Consider the following 18025-nt stretch of genomic DNA (forward strand, 5'->3'; position numbering starts at 1 on the left):
TAATTTAATATGCTTATTCCCTTCTAGAATTACACTTAACTGCTTGTCAATTTCTCCTGCTGCCTCCTCTGTTGCATGCCAATCTCACATCTCTTACTGTCCAACTATATTAATTCCACATTTCTTCTGTCTCTGGTTGTTTAATCTTAGCCACCTTGAGCATCTCGATCTTAGTTGGAATGGTTTTCATGGTTCAAGTGCAGATAATGCTTTTGAAAGCATGACTTCCCTTACAGGTTTTCATGGTTCTTTTTTGGCCAATAAATTTATTGGATTAAATCATTCTCTTCGATTTTTCTTTTTTCCCCACTTTAGTGGATCCATCTTTTCCTTTTCCTTGTTGGAGAACTGGATTAAAGGGTAATGTTGATCAACAACATTGCTCTTTTGGATGGGCTAGTTAATGGTGCCACTAGTACGATTACAGGTTTTATCGAACTGAAAAGGATGGTGGTCATGTATATATGTTGCAGTCGGCTTTAACCTGTAGCCAAATTTAATTTGGGACTAAATTAGAACGTTTTAAAAGTTCAGGTATTGAATTGGCATATTTTGAAATTTGATTATCAAAGTAAGACTAGGCCAAAATTTGCAATTTACCCTTTATATTTCACCGACAAACTTAAAACACTAACCAGGTTGAGTCAAGTCGGGCTGGTTTGATGAGTTTGGTTCTCTTTGTGAACAACCCTATTGCAAGCTCTGGAATCTTAACCAGGGGTTTTCTGCAGATCCATACATGGGTTTGGGTCCTCTTATCACTTGCCACCTGTACAACACAGAATTTGGACCCACCACTAATGGTAACCTCTTTAAATGCATTTCAATGGTTATAATTAAGGACTTTTCACAATCCACTCCACCCCAGAATTCACTTATTAATTCCCCAAGGCTGTGTTTGTTTTCGGTGTAAATACAGATAGGTGTAAAACTCCACTCCTGATCTGTATTTGGCAGTGTTTGTTTTGAATGTGATTTTATATTGAAAATCGATGTCAATTCCACTCACGGTAGAGTTTTACATTGATAATCGATATAAAGACAACATTGATAAAATCCATATAAATATTTTCATGCATTTTCACTTTACAATGGTTCAATCATTTAAACCGACTTGTATTAAACTCACCGAAAACAAACTCAGGGTGGGTAGATGCAATGGGCCTATGGGCTTGGTTGATCAATACAAATTTGTGAAAAAAAAACGTTGTCACGTTATATAAATGTATTTCAGTTAGAAAACTGAATTTGTGAAAAACATCAAATTTAAAGTTGTAAATAGAAATAACAATATGTATTGACCAACTCAAAAACGTTTCAAGTAGAACAATCTCTCCTACACAAATTTATTGATCCACCCAAAAAGAAATGGTTAACACTGTACCAAACACCCCCTTAATTAGAAATATTAGAAAATTTGTTGAAAAACGAACGTAAGAAAATTTTCCCCATAAGATAGTTAATGGGTAATTTTTAAAATACAACTGTACAGTAGAAATTACACAGTTCAAACAGCAGTTCGTTTTTACAGAAAGCAGTTCGCAGTGGACCAATTTCCTCTTCCCTGTGTACACTGAAATAATGGTACACAAGGAAAATTTCAATTAGGACAAAAAAAAGGAAATAAATAGTAGATGGTAAGGGATTCGATTAAGTCGTGTTCCCTTGCACTTTTTCTTCTCCAATGATCCATCTTGTCAATCTGCTTGGATCTTCGGCAATGTATTTACATGTGGTCGGGAAAATTCCGAGGTCTGCACCAATTTGATTGTACTCTTTAAGAGCAGCTTCCATCTCTGCTTCAATGGCTGCATCATCTGCACCATCTATGCCATTCATGGAAAGAAGATCCTCATAGTATTTCTCTTTATCATGATCGTGATCAAAGGGTTCCATTGCAGGGCCCTGAAGAATAAAAAGTCAAATAAATGAATGACCACAAAGATAAGGTAAGAAAGTCCATGCATAAAGATTATATGCACACAATGTGCATTAATGGATTTCTATGAGAACTGTTCCGAGAAATTAGAAAAGGATAACAAAAAAAAAAAATTATGAGAACTGAGTATTAGTGGTGAAGGAAAAGGAAACAAATGCAACAACTATGTCTTTGAGAGAGTTGACTCTAGAAATTTTAAATTCAAAGGGACACGAAAAGGGAGACTGTTTATAAGCTTTTCAGCTCCAAACTAATTAATTTGCCACATGGTTGATTTCTCAGCCTTTTAGACTTCTTGCTTAAACAACCTGGCTAGCTTGCCCAATCCCATGTACAAATTTAAAAATAAGAGTTTTAAAGTCATAAATACATGAAGAGAAGACTACCATAGTAATCAAAATGTCACCAAGTCTTTAGGACAATTGAGAGTAAAAATTTTGAATTAAAAGGAAAAAACTCTAGTAAACAAAAATAAGTAAAATTAAACAAATTCACCATGAAAACAAAATGAATCAAGAAAAAATTATATAGTATCACCAAATGAAAGATTGGATTGTTTACCTGACACAACTCGGCATAATGCTTGTATATTTCGCTGCTTTCATCTTGATCACCTAAAAGGTTTCCACCGTACCAACCATTGGCTTCGTCAACTGAGGTCATTGCAAGATACCTGACAAGAAAAAGAAATTAGCATGTTGTTTTTACAGCCTATTATTGGATTATGCAGAACTGATCATAAAGAAAATCATTGGATAATGCAACAAATACCATTCTAGAAAAAAACAGGGAAAACTGCAAAAGATAAACTGACATGCGAAGATAAGGGAGAACTGGGAGAGGAAAAAAAGAAAAGAGATTTTATGCATGTGTGACAGGGTATATGCTGCTCTGTTGGAAGTACCCGACTTATATTCAATCACAAAATCAAACCCCACGAGTTTGTAGGCCCGTTTAAGTTGAGCATTTGTATGGACTTGTTGTTCAAGCAAATGTTTTAGACTTTGTTGATCTGTATGGATAATAAATTTATGACCCAATTAGTAGGAACTCCATTTCTAGGCTGCAAGAAGAAATTGCCATTAATTCCCTTTCATATGTGGATTTATATAAGGATTGTCCACTGAGGGCTTTGCTGAAGTGTGCTATTGGCTGGCCCTCTTGCATAACAACAGCACTTAGGCCACCCCCTCAAGCATCAAACTAAAGAATAAAGGTTTTATTAAAATCTGGTAAAGCGAGTTTGGGGAGGGCTGGAGAGAGAGTGCTTCAATTGATCAAATGTGGACTGGGCCATGTCAGTCCAGACTCCAGACAAAGGAATCTTTGTGCAAGAGTTAGGTTAATGGGTCTATCATCTGTTATACCCTCTTGTGAATCACCTAGAGACATGCCTAGGAATCATCTTAGGCTTTTAATAGTCATGGGCTATGGGCAAGACTTGATAGCAGTCACTATTTCTAGGTCGGCTAAGACCATGTCGTTGCTTACCAAATGACCCAAACAATGAATTCAGGTATCAGGTTTCTAACATTTGTGGGTGGATCTCCCAGGATAATGGGGATCCTGTGATCACTTTGTCTAGATGGTGGTATCCCCTAGGGTTCCTTGAACACATCAGCAAAATCCCCCAAAAGTTGTTAAAGAGCCATATGGACCTCGTGATGTTACTGGTCCTGGGTTGTTACTGTGAACACTGGGTTATCTGGACCTGGGCCCATACTCATCAAGAAAAGGTGACCCGGTTGTCTGCAACATTTGAACATGGACTGGAGACTCTAGGCTCGGGAGCCCAAATTTCCTACTCACTTTTTCTACCCGTCGTGAATTGCAGCCACACATCTCTCAATTCATAATAGAGATGTGGAATTTATTATTTTCGCCTCTCCAACCTCCCCACAAGAATTGTCTCATTTTCTTTTCTATTAGATTTTCCACGCCAGCTGGAATTAGAAAAGCCAACAGCAAGTGAGTTGGGAGAGGATAGGACACTTTTCAGCAAAGTGAGTTTGCCACCATATGAGAGATATTTTGCTTTCCACAAAGCCAGCCTTTTGTCTATTCTTTCGAAAATGGGCTCCCAAACTGACTTTGATATGCATTTTGCACCTAGAGGCATTCCCAGATATTTCAGTGGGAGCTTCCCCACTTTGTAACCCCACTCCTCCGCCCACCTTTCAATCTCCTGCACCTGTCCCACAGCAACCAGTTCACTCTTATGTAGGTTGACACGCAAGCCTGATACAATCTTGAACCACCTGAGGAGGGCCATTACAAAATCAAGCTGTTCCCGGGAGGCTTCGCACATCAGCATACTGAAGTAACGGACCTTCACCTCTCCCTCCCCAACCAAGAAACCCTCAATGAAACCCCCTGAAACAGCCCTATTCACCAATCTGTTGAGAGCTTCTGTCACACAAATGAACAGGAAAGGAGATAGGGGATCCCCTTGCCTTAAACCTCTTGAACTCAAGAATCTCCCACAAGACATACCATTAACTAATATAGAGAAGAAAGTTGGGGTGGTGGGGCATACCTTCATCCAATTCCTCCCCTTGGAGCCAAAATTCATTCTACACAACACGTAATCTAGGAAATGACAATTAACATGATCGTAAGCTTTTTCAAAGTCCACTTTACATAAGAGCCCAGCCCTCCCGCTTCGGAGCCTTGAGTCAATCAGCTCATTTGCAACTAAAACCCCATCTACCATCAATCTTCCTTCCACAAAGGCTCCTTGAGCGTCCACAATGATGCTTCCCATGATAGGTTTAAGCCTCCTAGCCAACACCTTTGCTATTTTTTTATACACACTCCCAATCAAACTGATTGATCTAAAATCCTTAGCTCTTCTGCTCCTTTCTTTTTTTTGGTATGAGGGTGATGAAAGTTGAGTTTAAGCTTCTTTCAAGGTCTGCTGACTCGTGAAACTCCTTGAAAACCTTCATAATCTCCCTCTTCAAGAAACCCCAGCACCGCTTAAAAAAGGCCATAGTGAAGCCATCCAGCCCCGGCGACTTGTCCCCTTCCATTTCCACGATTGCCCCCCAAACTTCCTCTTCCGTGAATTCCCTTTCTATAGCACTCGCCTGATCTTCTGACAAACCATCAAACAACAATCATCAAGCTTGGGTCTGACTGTCCACACTTCTTCATACAAATTCTCATAGTAGCTCACGATATGTCTTTTTAAAAACAAACTTTTAATGGCATTTTCTCGTCTTCTTGCACTAGCCATCTTATTAAAGAACTTTGTGTTCTGATCTCCCTCCTTCAACCAAAGCCATTTGAAACGTTGCCTCCATCTCATCTCCTCTTGGAAAGCGAGTTTGTCAAGGTCCAGTTTTGCTCCTCCTCTCCTCTTGAGAGAGATGTCTTTCTTCCTCAGCCTTATCAAGTTCTGCAATTACCTCCAAACAGCTCTTTTTTCTCTGATCTGCCAAGTTGAGGGCCTCCTTTTTCCAAGTTCTGATCCTCTCTTTCAAGGTCTTTAGCTTTATGCTCACCACATGAATTTCTTCCCACCAACTTCTTAAAAGATCTACAAAACCCTCTTCTTCAAGCCATGCATTTTCAAATTTGAAGGGAGATGGCTTTGATTGTAAGCCACTACAGTCTAAACAGATGGGTGCATGGTCAGATAAAGGCCTTGGTAAGGCTTCGAGAGATAAGTTGGGAAACCTATCTACCCACTCCATAGAAACCACAAACCGGTCTAACTTGACTAAAGTAGCCTCCTCCTGGATGTTTGTCCAAGTATACTTGGCTCCCAAGAGAGGTAGGTCCACCAATTCCCACCTTCCCATAAACTCGGCAAAGCTTCTTAAGCCCCTACCTGGTCTTCCATTTCCTCTTTTCTCATGAGAAAACCGGATAGTGGTAAAATCTCCCCCTACCGCCCAAGGTTTGTCCATTCCTCTTTGACTGCACTGAGCTCTGCCCAGAAAGCTGCCCTTATACTATTATCATTCGGGCCATACACAGCTGAAATAACAAACTCCCATCCATCCTCCAATACCTGAAACCATACTGAAACGAAAACTGCCCCACCTTCTTGCCTTTTGCCTCCACTTTATTCACATCCCAGATCACCACCACACCACCTGCAGTCCCAACAGCTGGGCAATACTTCCCAATTACAATCCTTTTTCCCCCAAACATTTCTTATTGTTTGAGGCTCAATTGCTTCCATTTTTGTTTCCTGTAGGCAAAGAATATCAGGATTCCACCCCCTTATAAGAGAGCCAGCCACTACACTTCTACGCCTTGAGCTTAAACCTCTAATATTCCAAGATAACAGTTTCATTATTAACATTTTACAATAGAAAAGCAGAACTGAACAGAACTGGCCCCGGCACTTTCCTCCTTCACTCCCTTCCCCTTCTTCCTACCTTCCCACCCCTGTTCCCTGTCCCTGCTGAATCATTTAGACCCCGCACAAGTCTGAAAAGTTCCCTCTCTGTTTTTCTACCCTTTCTTCCTCTCTCTTCCAAGGCTCTCCTCTCCACCTCCATTAGGTAGGTCTTAGTCAGTTCTTCCATACCCTTTAAGGACACACCCAGAAAAGCTCCCACCTCTAAGAATTTCGATAGAACCCAAGTGGAAGGCTCTTCCATAGGAGGGTTCCCTTCTGCAAGCTCACCCCCAACCCTATAATACCTACTGAAATGGCAGAAGTTTCCCCTACCGTTGGCCATTCCCCTGCTCATAAGGAAGCCAAAGGGGTCGTGGTAGGTGAAACTTCTAAAACCTCCAGGTCCCCTCCTCTAGATTGAACAGCCAACTCCATCCTAGGCTCTGTCGGGTCCCCATAGCGAGGCTCAATTTCTGGCACAAGCTCTTATTCTTGGAAATCTCCCTCACAATGATCGGGCGCACTGATAAACGGAGAAATGGACACGGGTAGTTTTCTTCTTTCCTAAAGTTTGCATGAGTCAAGGGCCACAACGACTTCTCCCTGTGAAGAGGACGAGGGAGACTCACTGGTAAGGCTTTCAATGAACCAACCAGACTCGGCTTGGGGTCGAGTCAAGTCAAAAAATGGATAGCTTGGCACCTGGTTCCATCTGACGATGTGGAGATAATACCCAATGGTTCGCACATGCAACTGTCTTGTGAGTGTCCCCCTTCCACCATGCAAGGCTCATCTTGGAAATCAATAGATCTCACCGTCAACCATGCCACTTGTCCCAAGATCTCCTTCCCAAAGTCCATCTGTCTTAATCTCTCGAAGCATCTGGACATCAAAGCCTCTAAAACCTCCTTGTTTGAAATTTGAAAATCCCACTGAGACACCCTCGACTCAAGCCCACCAAGTGCCCGCCTCTCCACGACCGAAGAGGATTCCCCCAAGCCAATCCTTTGGAAAGGCGCCACGTCACCCCCGTCAATCATTGGCGCGCGGTGAGTTGCCTGTCTCAACATACCGTCCACACATGTCTCCTATTTTCTCAACAAACTTAGAGTTCCAGAGGTGTAGGGGTAAGCCAAAGATTTGCATCCATAAGGTTTTCCTTGCCTCTTCATCCCAACAGAGGTCTGCCATATCCCAAGGGACTAGTCGTAGGAGTTCATCGTCTACGTTTCTGCTCCCTGACTTCCAAATCCTCTTTGCTTCTTCTTCAGATGCGAATATAAAAAGAATCCTTGCATTCGGTAACCTTCGCAATCTCAACCCTCCCGAAGGATCCCACTTTTGAAGAGCCCAAACTTTCAGATCTTCTAAGGATTTGGAAGAGATCTCCATCCCCACTAGACATGCCTTCAAAAAATCCACTCTTCAGCCATTATCTAAACCTCCGGCGGTCACATAAAGGCCATCCTTGCGAGCTCTAACCTCCGCTTCTTCCTCCAACGGCCAAGCAGAACTGCTGACAGCTTCTGCATAAGTTCCCCTCTTCTTTTTCTAGTTCGTCTATCCTACACCATGAACAGGGGAACTTTGAACACCTTGACTACAGTGATCGTTTGCCCATCCCTTCTTCCAATTCCAGTTGCCTCTGAGAGGTTGTCTATCCTTCAACCCGTGGCTCCTTCGGTTCCTCATCGTCAACGATCTCTCATCGTCGATCACTTGTCGTTAGTAACACAAGGGAAAAAATAATTTATTATCCCAAGTAGAGATGCAAATCAGCTAGCTTATTGAAAGGATTTTCCAACCTTGGCATCCTTCTCGACCAACTTCTCAATCTCCATATTACCTTGCTCCTACACCCTATCCTTCCAAGGATACCTCAAAAACTCTTTCTTCAACTTCACTATCGCCTTCCCTATTCTTCTCCTCCGAAACTCCACTTGTCTCCACCTCCCCTATAAGCGAACCCAACGCTTTCCTGTTCCTGCAACTGAAGTTTAGCTGCACAAAAAATTATTAATATAATATAATTAAATTGAAAATAAAATACTAACATATTAATCATTACATAATAATAAATTAACTTTAAAATAATAAAACAAAAATAATAGAAAACTAATAAATTAATGATAAAATAATAAGTTATTAATAAATATAATAATAATATTATTGTTTAAGTAATAATAAAATAATAATCTATTAATAAAATATTCACAAATTAATGATAAATACTAAGATATTAATTATTAAATACTAATAAAATAAAAATTATATATTCATAAAATATTAATAAATTAATAATAATTAATTACAAATAAAATATTAAAATAATATAATTAAAGTAATAACAAAATACTAACATATTAATTATTAAATAATAATAAATTAATTTTAAAATAACAAAACAAAAAATAGAATATTAACAAAATAATAATAAATATAATAATAAAGTATTCATAAATTAATGATAAATACTAAGATGTTAATTATTAAATAATAATAACAAAGCACTAATAAAATAATAATTATTTATTCATAAATATTAATAAATTAATAATAAAATAACAAATAGACTAATACAAAACTGAAAATTCAGTTGATTCCGATTCCAACTCCAAATGAACCAAACAGCAACAATTGGAATTCGATTCCAATTCCCAAATAAACCAAACAATTGTCAGGAATAGGTGATTCCGGTTTGATTCCTAGGGGTTCTGGTTCCAATCCTGTCCGCGAACCAAATGGACCCTAAATTTATCCTCTCAATTGAAGTTGACCTACAATTTAATGCCACCTAAGCAATCATAGCATTTGGAAGCAACAGCACCAACAAAAGCAATCACTCAATAGGACCACATGAGCAAAAAAAAAAATGCAGAAATTTTGATGATTCCTTGTATTTTCCTTGCTTTTTTACCTCATCTTCTCTACAACCAAATGCTAAAGAAAATCTCTTTCTTCAGTAAAAATGTTATTTTTGTTATTTACCCTGCTTTCTTTTCCATGGTGGAAGTTTTGTGGTTTCAAATTCCCTTTTTCTCCTCTTTCAAACCAAATGCAAAAAAAAAAAAATCCCTTTCTCTAGTAAAGAATGAGGAAGAGCTCAAAAGAATTACCTTTGGAAGACATCCTCCTCAGAGTCTTCACCAATAGGAGACAACCAATTTAGGTCACGGAAACAGTTAGCATTTGTCCCATCTTGGGATCCACCATTTGCAATATCTTGTCCAGCAACTTTGGTAGCAGAACCACTATCTTCAAATTTTCTCTGGCCAAAGAGCCAATTTGGACTTTTAAGTTGTATTTCACTGCATAAGATGTATAAAATTTTCAGGAACATTATAAAGCATTCTTTCGGTGTCTAAAATGTTGTCAAGCATTAGAACATAATGCTCTATTTCACCTCACCACTAAAGATTGATTTGTTATCATGTATATGAAAGACAATTAGCAATTTAGCACTAAGATGTTTGTCCATATTTAAAGAAGACCAACAATTGTACCATATTGAACAGCCAATTCCCAGGATTTATATTAAGTAATTCAAAGATAAAATAGCACTCTCCAACATAATAAGAGAAATAGTGCACGAGATTTCCAGATTAAGAACATGCATGGTAACTGAAATTAATTGCTTTGTCTAGGAAATTACGCTGCATCAGGTGCCATGCCAGAGTTTCCTGCTCCACCGCCTACTTTTTGGTCTGGTTCACTGCAAAGTCTTACATTCTTTATTGAGCTACATGTTCTCTCTATTAGCTTATCAAATGATGTCAATTTCATCCGCAAGAAGTCTTCTCTGCAAGCTGGAATTGGTGCAAGAGTAGTTCCTTTCACAGGTTTAGCATCTGCTTCTGAGCTGTAAAAGACAGAGGCAATAGAAATCAAGGAATAGCAAGAATTTTTAGATGAAAACCCTAATGTGTCTATATAGAATTATATATCAAAATAACTTTGAATAAGTAACTATCTGACTTATACCTTTGATCCAAAACAGGTTCATCTCCAATCCCAGAAACATGGAGATAATAGTCAGAATCCAATTCCCAGAGAGCAGGCTTTCCTTCCTGGGGTTGAAAATAACCCAAAAATCTGGTAAAACCAACAACTAACCTAAGAAAAATTGATAGCAAAATGTGTAAAAAAGAGAAGTCTTAATCCTTACTAAATACCAACAAACTGAAACTGGCAATCCTTATAAAAAAGAAATTGAAGAGCCTAATGATGGTGATTTTGAAAACTATTGTCCAATTATGGTGATTAAATAAATTTATGTCTGCATTTAGAAGAGCATGCAAAGAAAATAAATAAGAGGATCACTATGGAATAAGGATAAATTCCTTGAATCTAAAAGAAAACCAAGGAATAAGTACAGATTTATTGCGTCTTGCTTTTCACCATCCGTGTAGGCATTGCTGTAATATCGTTTTATAGATTTAAGAAACTCCCTAGACTGGGTAGTAGCCTTCCATTTGCCTTGCCTCTCTGGGAAAACCTGAGAATCATGTCACAGTGTTGCTGATAACAACATCCAAATATTCAATGACATCAAGAGTATCCAGGTAATAATAAGGCAATGTACCAAGAAACTAAAATGAATATAACAAATAAATCCAAATTCCAAAATAAACAACCCATCAACAGATCTATGTACAGAAAGATCATACAGTGTTGTGAGCTGCAGAGCCTCCATATTGCTGGGCAAGAGCATCACCCATGCTCTGATACATATCCATGAGAGCTGCAGCTATGCTACTATCAGGATCAACCTTAGGCATATCTGTCAAACCCATAGCATGGAGTTGTCTGCCTAAAGCTGCTAAGCCATATGCATACTGAGCTACATTTGTACGATCCAAGCAGTCAATGCAGTTGGTGCGTAAAACTCCACTTTGAAAACATGGTGCCATGCCATTTTGACCATCTTTCTTGGATTGTTGATTAATCTCAGACTCCCTGTCTTTAATCAAGGAGTTCAGTGCCTCATTACTACTTCCAAGCCTCGCAACATCACCAGAATTTGCTCTGAGGTCACCTAGAGAAGGATCTCTGTAAGAGATGAAAACAACATTTTAAAAGCGCAAGGCACAAGAAAAGCACAAAGACCTTATACCACCAAAGGCACAAGACAACAGGCAAGACCACAGATTTGGGTATGAGAGTGAACACTTCATGAGAATAAAAAATGCAGAGGCTTAGATCTGTATCTAGTCCACTCTCTCAAGACCCCAGATAGCTGGGACCAAAATAGGATATTGGCCTTGTTACATTGCATATATACTGCTTTAGTCCTACTCATTTTAAAACCTTCTGTTTTAAGACATCTGTCCATCAATCAAATTTTGCATTTTATCCATGCTTTGGTTTGCAATATTAATAGAAGTGTACTTTACATTTTCTCAAAAAAAAAAAACAATTTCCTAACCCAAGAGTTGCACTCTTACTCAAAAGGCTTTCCATTTGATCTGTTGATTGAACAAGGTGTTCAATCTCAACTTTCTTCTTTTTTTATTGTTTCAATTTTTCTTATTCATTATTTTGAACTTGTATAAACAAATTTTTCGCACTCACCTTCATATCATGAAATTCCTTTTAGGAATCATAAGAAATTTACCCCCAAAATTTGCATTTTGCAATCTTAATCGTGGAAAAAGCACAAGTACTCATGCTCTGTTGGTGATTTTAACTAGGGCTGTTCACGCAATTGTATAAACCGACCAACCCGATTAAACCGGGCCGACTTGACCCAAGATGGTCGGTTTTTGAAGTCATTCGATCTTGGTTAGAAAAATGTCAAAATCCGACTATTCAATTCAGTTGCGGGTAATGAATTTAAAATATGAATTAAAACCGACCCGACTATCATACATACATACATACAATGGCATAAAGCCTTTCCTTTATTATTTGACTTGTAAAGCATAAAGCCTTACCTCTATTATTTGACTTGTAACAGCCACTCAACTGACATCTCTAAGACTCTATTAAGTTATAATCATTACCCTACAAAAAGTGAAAAAGACAAAATAGTTAAAAAGGCTGCAAAGTTTGAAACCTTACACTATATCGAATTGTGTTTGGGATGGTTCTCTTGACATTACAGCCAGCCACGTGTATGTCTATAAGTGGAGGTTATAATTTGATTTTGGTTTAAATGTTTAAGTCTACAGGTAGGTTTCTAGACGGTACAATTTGATTAGGGTTTAAGTGTAACGACAGGTCTATAAATAGGCCTATAGACAGCTCAGACTACACAGCTATGACTGCATTAAAAGTTGCAAAAGTTGATTTCGGTTCGGTTTAAGTCAAACCGATTAAACCGAAGTCGATTTAAATAACGTATGTAACTCAGTTTTTGCATATGACCGGTCGGTTCCAGTTGGCCTTAAGACCAACCCAAAAGTTTCGGTTCAGTTGGCAAAATTAAATAAAACCAAACCGAACCGAACCAACCCATGAACAACCCTAATTTTAACCAGTTCAGATGTTATGGTTGCACCAGACCTGTCAGACTCGAAACCAGACCAGACAGTTGGGACCCAGTCAGAATTCTGATTTTTAAATAAACTGGTTCCTGAGTTTTTGAAAACCCTTAATGAAACAGGATAATTTTTAATGAACTGTCTAGTTCTCAATGATCCGCTTGGGCCATCCATTTAAATGAAGTTGATATACAAACCACTAAGTGCATACCAACTTGTAAACACTTGTGTTTTCTGTAATATTTATATGGCTATTATTTCTAAGGTTTTTTTTGATAAGCAATAAACAATTTTATACAAGGAAAAATAGAAATTTACAAAGTTGGCATCCCAGAGGTTGAGAGGGCCAGGTCAAAAAATACATCAAAGTGTGCCCCCATCACCCCATAATAAAATATTATCTAATTTAATTTAAAATGCAAATTAGGTGGCTTAATTATATATTTAGGCATGATGTTACAGATCACTGGATCAACCCACGACCCATCCAATCCATTACCATGTAATCAAAACGGTTTAATTTCCAGTCACCTGACAACATGGCATTGCACAGTTAAAAAAACATAATAACCTAGTCTAGCGCCAAAAATTTTTATTTCTTTTTTGGTTCTTACCTCCTAATTTGTATATAGTTGAAGGTTAAGAAGGGACCCAACAAGCTTTGAGAATAACAAGAATAGACAAAATGACATTCAGATGCAGCAAATAGCTGTAAGCCACCACATATTTTGTGCAGTTACAGAATTTTATTAATCATCAACAGGAAAAGCTCAGGAAATAGGAACTAGAAATCCCCAAGAATGTAAATCCTAAACACCCCTAATAACAGACTACTATTGATAAAATTAACAACTAAAGACCCATAAAATACCAAAGCAACTCAGCCCTATACCAGCATAACTGATTCTCAAATATAGCTTACCACAGCCATCCCCTACCCTAGCTAGATTGTCAGCCACAGAATTGGCTGGTCCTGATTTCCAGTAAAATGAAGTGGTCACTCTTGAGACAAGGAACTAGCTTCCTTGATATCACACTAACTCCCGAGGAACCACTTCTCCCAGCCTCATCCACCCAATAAACCACTAGGCAACCTACCTCGACCTCCACTTGACAGTACATACCAGATAACCAACAAGTCTAACATGAATACTTGGTCACACTACATAAAATATAATAAATCAATGCAGCATAAACAGGCAACCATGGAAAATAGCTGCCATCAATGTAAAATTAAGTAAACTTGCACTCATGCTGCAAGAGACTTTATAAATGAGAAACCTAAATGGACCATGGATAGTATGCTAGCTTCATCAGGTTGAATATCAAATAAGGTTGGGAAATTCTGATATAGTTAAATGAATTCTGACAATTTATCAGGCACTGTAGGATATTGCTGAAGGAAGAAAATTGTAGTAAAACACATTTAGTTCCCAGTAAATCAAAATTACAGCTTCCTTATTATGCTGGAATTCAAGGTCAGTCATTTATATCAAAGAATTTGTGCTACAGGTTTGACAGAAATTGTATAAAACACATTTAGTTCCCAGTAAATCAAAATTACAGCTTCCTTATTATGCTGGAATTCAAGGTCAGTCATTTATATCAAAGAATTTGTGCTACAGGTTTGACAGAAATTTGCAACCCTATTATTAGTACACATTTATGCATATGTGGATTAATTAAATGAAGAGCTAAATACCTTGCCGTGCTTGTTCTTGTGAGCTGGGTTGCTCTACATTTAACATTGACGGGCTTTCCACTATAATAGAAACCCGTCAGGTCAAGGGCTTCACTTGCCACAGCACCCAAAACAGCCAAAACATTGGCAGACTTGCTTTAAGAACCAAAAGGAAACAGGATAATTAGCAAATAGAAAAAAAAAAAAAAAACACGATCACCATGTATCATGACAAGAAAAACCGTGCACATGCTTACCTCTTGGCAAACTTGTGAAAATCCCAGTGTATAAATTTCAGATGATTCTCTTCTGAGAGAATCTGATTTAAATAACCAACTGCATTTGCAAATTCACGACGTAACATCATCTCTCGAGGCCTTTTCTCAACAGTCTGCATTGTTTAATCATTGATCAGGCTCCAAATAAATATGGCATTACAGATTAGGCTCAAACTATTATATTCTGCATACATGGATTAAGCAATTAAAGTGGAGATGCTTGACTAGGTTCCCTTGAAAGCAAATTATCATTTTTTTATATTTATAATTCAACAACTGTTCATAATGTTTATTGCATTTTATACCAGAAAGTTCTTTTGGATCCACCTATCTGGTATATGATTGTGGATTAAAAAATTATCAAAGGCTGTTCATAATGCCAATACATCTGCCATTCCATTTGCAGACCTTCTTATCCACCCAAAAGTGGAATTGAATCTCTTTGCCAAGGTGTCGATCTCCCTAAAAGCATGTCTGTATTTCCATGGAGCTGATCTGATATTCTTGGACCAAGATATGACTAACTGAGAATCTCCTTCCACTTCCAATTCCCTTACTCCAACTTGTACAGAAAGCCTTAATCCATGTAAGAGAACCATCACTTTATCTTGTACTGAACCTCCAAAACCAATTGGACCTGAAAATAATGCCACCACCACTCCTTCATGGTTTCTAAAAATACCTCTTGTTCCTGCCCTTCCTGGATTACCCAATGAGCTACCATCAAAGAAAGTTGAGCTTCAGTTTATTAAAAGATGGAGGTTTCCAAACCATTCTTACACTTTCCAAACCATCTTATTATGTCATTTGTTGAGAATTCTCGAAAGAAATCCAAAGTTTTTACCCAATGTGTTGTTCTTACTGTTACAGCTTCAAACAGTTCCTCCTTTGATTTCCTCTTCTCATTAAAAATTCTATGGTTTCTTTCTTCCCATACAGTCCAGATCAGTGCTGCTCTTGCTGTCCACATAACTCTTCCTCTCTTCTTTTGTTGACTTAAGAAACTGGAATTGAATAGGCCTACCACATCCTGTGGAGTATTCCATTTGCAACCAATGAGAGAAGAAGCCTATTTCCATATACATGACACAAAAGGATACACTCATGACGAGAAAGGATACACTTATGAGGAGAAAGGCATTTGTTTGGCCTTCTTTTTTGTAGCAAGTCACAGGTGTTGATCTTCCCAAGGAGCACTTCCCAATACAAAGCTTGTACTTTAGGAGGGATAGGTTTACACCAGATTTCTTTAACCAAGAAGGTTTCCCCCATAGGCTTTGACAAGACAAGAAGGTTAAAGAATGAAGCACAAGACAAAGGGCCATCAGGTGAAGAGAACCAAATTCTTCCATCTAGAGAGTTAGGGTCCAAGAAAACATTTTCCAGCTTTGATAGTAAGAGGACAAGGGAATCAAGCTCAGAATCTCTCAAACCTCTCCTAAACCCAAAATCCCAATTTATACCAAGTTCCATTGATAAACCAAATTTTGAAATGGGTTCAGCCTTGTAATTGGATAAAGAGAAGAGTAATGTGATAGATCCCCAACCCAAAGATCTTCCCGAAATAGGACCTTTTCCCCATTGCCCACATCAAACCGAGTGAAACTAAGAAAAGTTGGCAATACCTCTATTATTTCTTTCTAGGGGAATCTTGAAGAATTATGAGTTGCCAAAGTTGCATCCTAGCCATTTTCTGTCATACCATGAATGCTTTCTAATCAAAATCTCCAAAGCCATTTTCCTAGTAGAGTTGTATTTCTCTTTGTTAGATTCCCAATTCCAAGTCCTCCTGATTCTTTAGGGTTTCATACCTATTCCCATTTTATAAGATGATCTCTTCTTTCATCCTCCGGTTCCCAAAAGAAATCTCTCATAGTTTTCTCCAAGTTCTTTGCAATCCTAACTAGTATTCTAAAGGTGGAAAGGAAGTAGGTAGACAAGTTGGCTAAGGTGGATCTAATCAGAGTAATTCTTCCTCCCATAGAAATGTAACTCCTCTTCCAAAAAGCTAACTTTTTTTGTGAACCTTTCTATTACAGGTTTCCAAAATCCTTCTAACCTAGGGTTACCCCCCAATGGCATACCAAGATACTCTAGGGGCCAACTCCTAATCTCGCAACCTAGTATATCTGCCACCTCCTGAATATCTTGTTCTCCCATATTAATCCTACCACACAACTCTTTCCCCAATACACTTTCAATATTGATACACTTTGGAAACCAGCAACTAGAAGTTTTAAGTTCTTCACATTGGATTCACTACAGTCCTCACAAAAGATGATTAAGTCGTCTACAAATTGCAAGTGAGTGACAACAACCTCCTCCCTACCAACTCTCCATTAGACCTGTTCATGGGCCAAATCGGGCCAGGCTCGAGCCAGGCTTTCACTCTATATTAACAGATTTTTTTAAGGCCCGAGCCCGGCCCTCATAAAAAGCCCGAAGACCGGGCTTGGGCCCGAGCCCAAAATTTAGCCCATACTGTTACTACTGCTGAAGCGGCTGAATAGAGAGAGAGAGAGAGAGAGAGAGAAAAATTATAAAGAAAAGAATAAAAAATGTATATATTAAATTATAAATATATATATTTCAATAAATATTATATTATTTATATATATTATATAATATATAAAATACATATTATATATTTTATAAAATATATAATGCTGAGTCGGGTCGGGCTTTTTTGACAAATCCCGAGCCCAGCCCAAAACATAGTCGGGCTTACTGTGTTAGGTCCGAGGTCAGGCCCGCGGGCCTAATTACATGACCAAGCCCGACCGGGGTGTGGGTCGGGCCATCGGGCTACCCGACCAATGAACAAGTCCACTCTCCATCCTCTAAGCAAATTATTTAGATCAGCCTTAACAATCATTTTGCTTAGCACTTCAGCCACAAAGGTAAAAAGGGAGAAATGGGGTCTCCCTGCCTTAATCCTCTTTTTGCTAGGAAGAAATCCTTAGCGACTCCATTTACCAAAACCAAGAAGTGTATTGAGCGAATACATCCTTTAATCCAATTCCACAACCTCTTGCCCAACCCAAACTTTTCCAAAAGAATTAGAAATAAGGACCAATCCACCATATCATAGGCCTTTTCTAGATCTAGCTTACAAATTAGGCCTCTCCCTCCTTGTTTTTTCTTTTCAGCCACATGCTCATTTGCCACAAGGATTTGGTCTATTGTTTGTCTCCCCTCTACAAAGGCTCCTTGGCTTTGGGAGATTACCAAAGGTAACATAGATTTCAATCTTCCTGCCAAAACTTTAGCAATGATTTTATGGGCCAAAAA

General features: G+C 38.3%; 1 protein-coding gene across 1 annotated transcript in view; it reads right to left on the bottom strand.

The window, feature by feature from the left end:
* Window positions 1-1434: 1434 nt before the first annotated feature.
* ATSAC1 (Phosphoinositide phosphatase family protein) overlaps window positions 1435-18025 on the bottom strand; it is a 34394-nt gene continuing 17803 nt past the window's right edge. Inside the window, exons 8-16 of the mRNA XM_010275925.3 lie at window positions 14714-14847; window positions 14478-14612; window positions 10961-11342; window positions 10667-10788; window positions 10275-10385; window positions 9946-10152; window positions 9410-9601; window positions 2501-2612; window positions 1435-1905 (exon numbers count right to left, since the gene is read on the bottom strand). Coding sequence (XP_010274227.1) covers window positions 1651-1905; window positions 2501-2612; window positions 9410-9601; window positions 9946-10152; window positions 10275-10385; window positions 10667-10788; window positions 10961-11342; window positions 14478-14612; window positions 14714-14847 — 1650 coding nt within the window. The 3' untranslated portion in view covers window positions 1435-1650. The remainder of the gene's footprint in view (window positions 1906-2500; window positions 2613-9409; window positions 9602-9945; window positions 10153-10274; window positions 10386-10666; window positions 10789-10960; window positions 11343-14477; window positions 14613-14713; window positions 14848-18025) is intronic.

This window comes from Nelumbo nucifera, chromosome 3 (assembly GCF_055504915.1).
Source record: "Nelumbo nucifera cultivar China Antique chromosome 3, China Antique-T2T, whole genome shotgun sequence".
Lineage (NCBI taxonomy): Eukaryota > Viridiplantae > Streptophyta > Magnoliopsida > Proteales > Nelumbonaceae > Nelumbo > Nelumbo nucifera.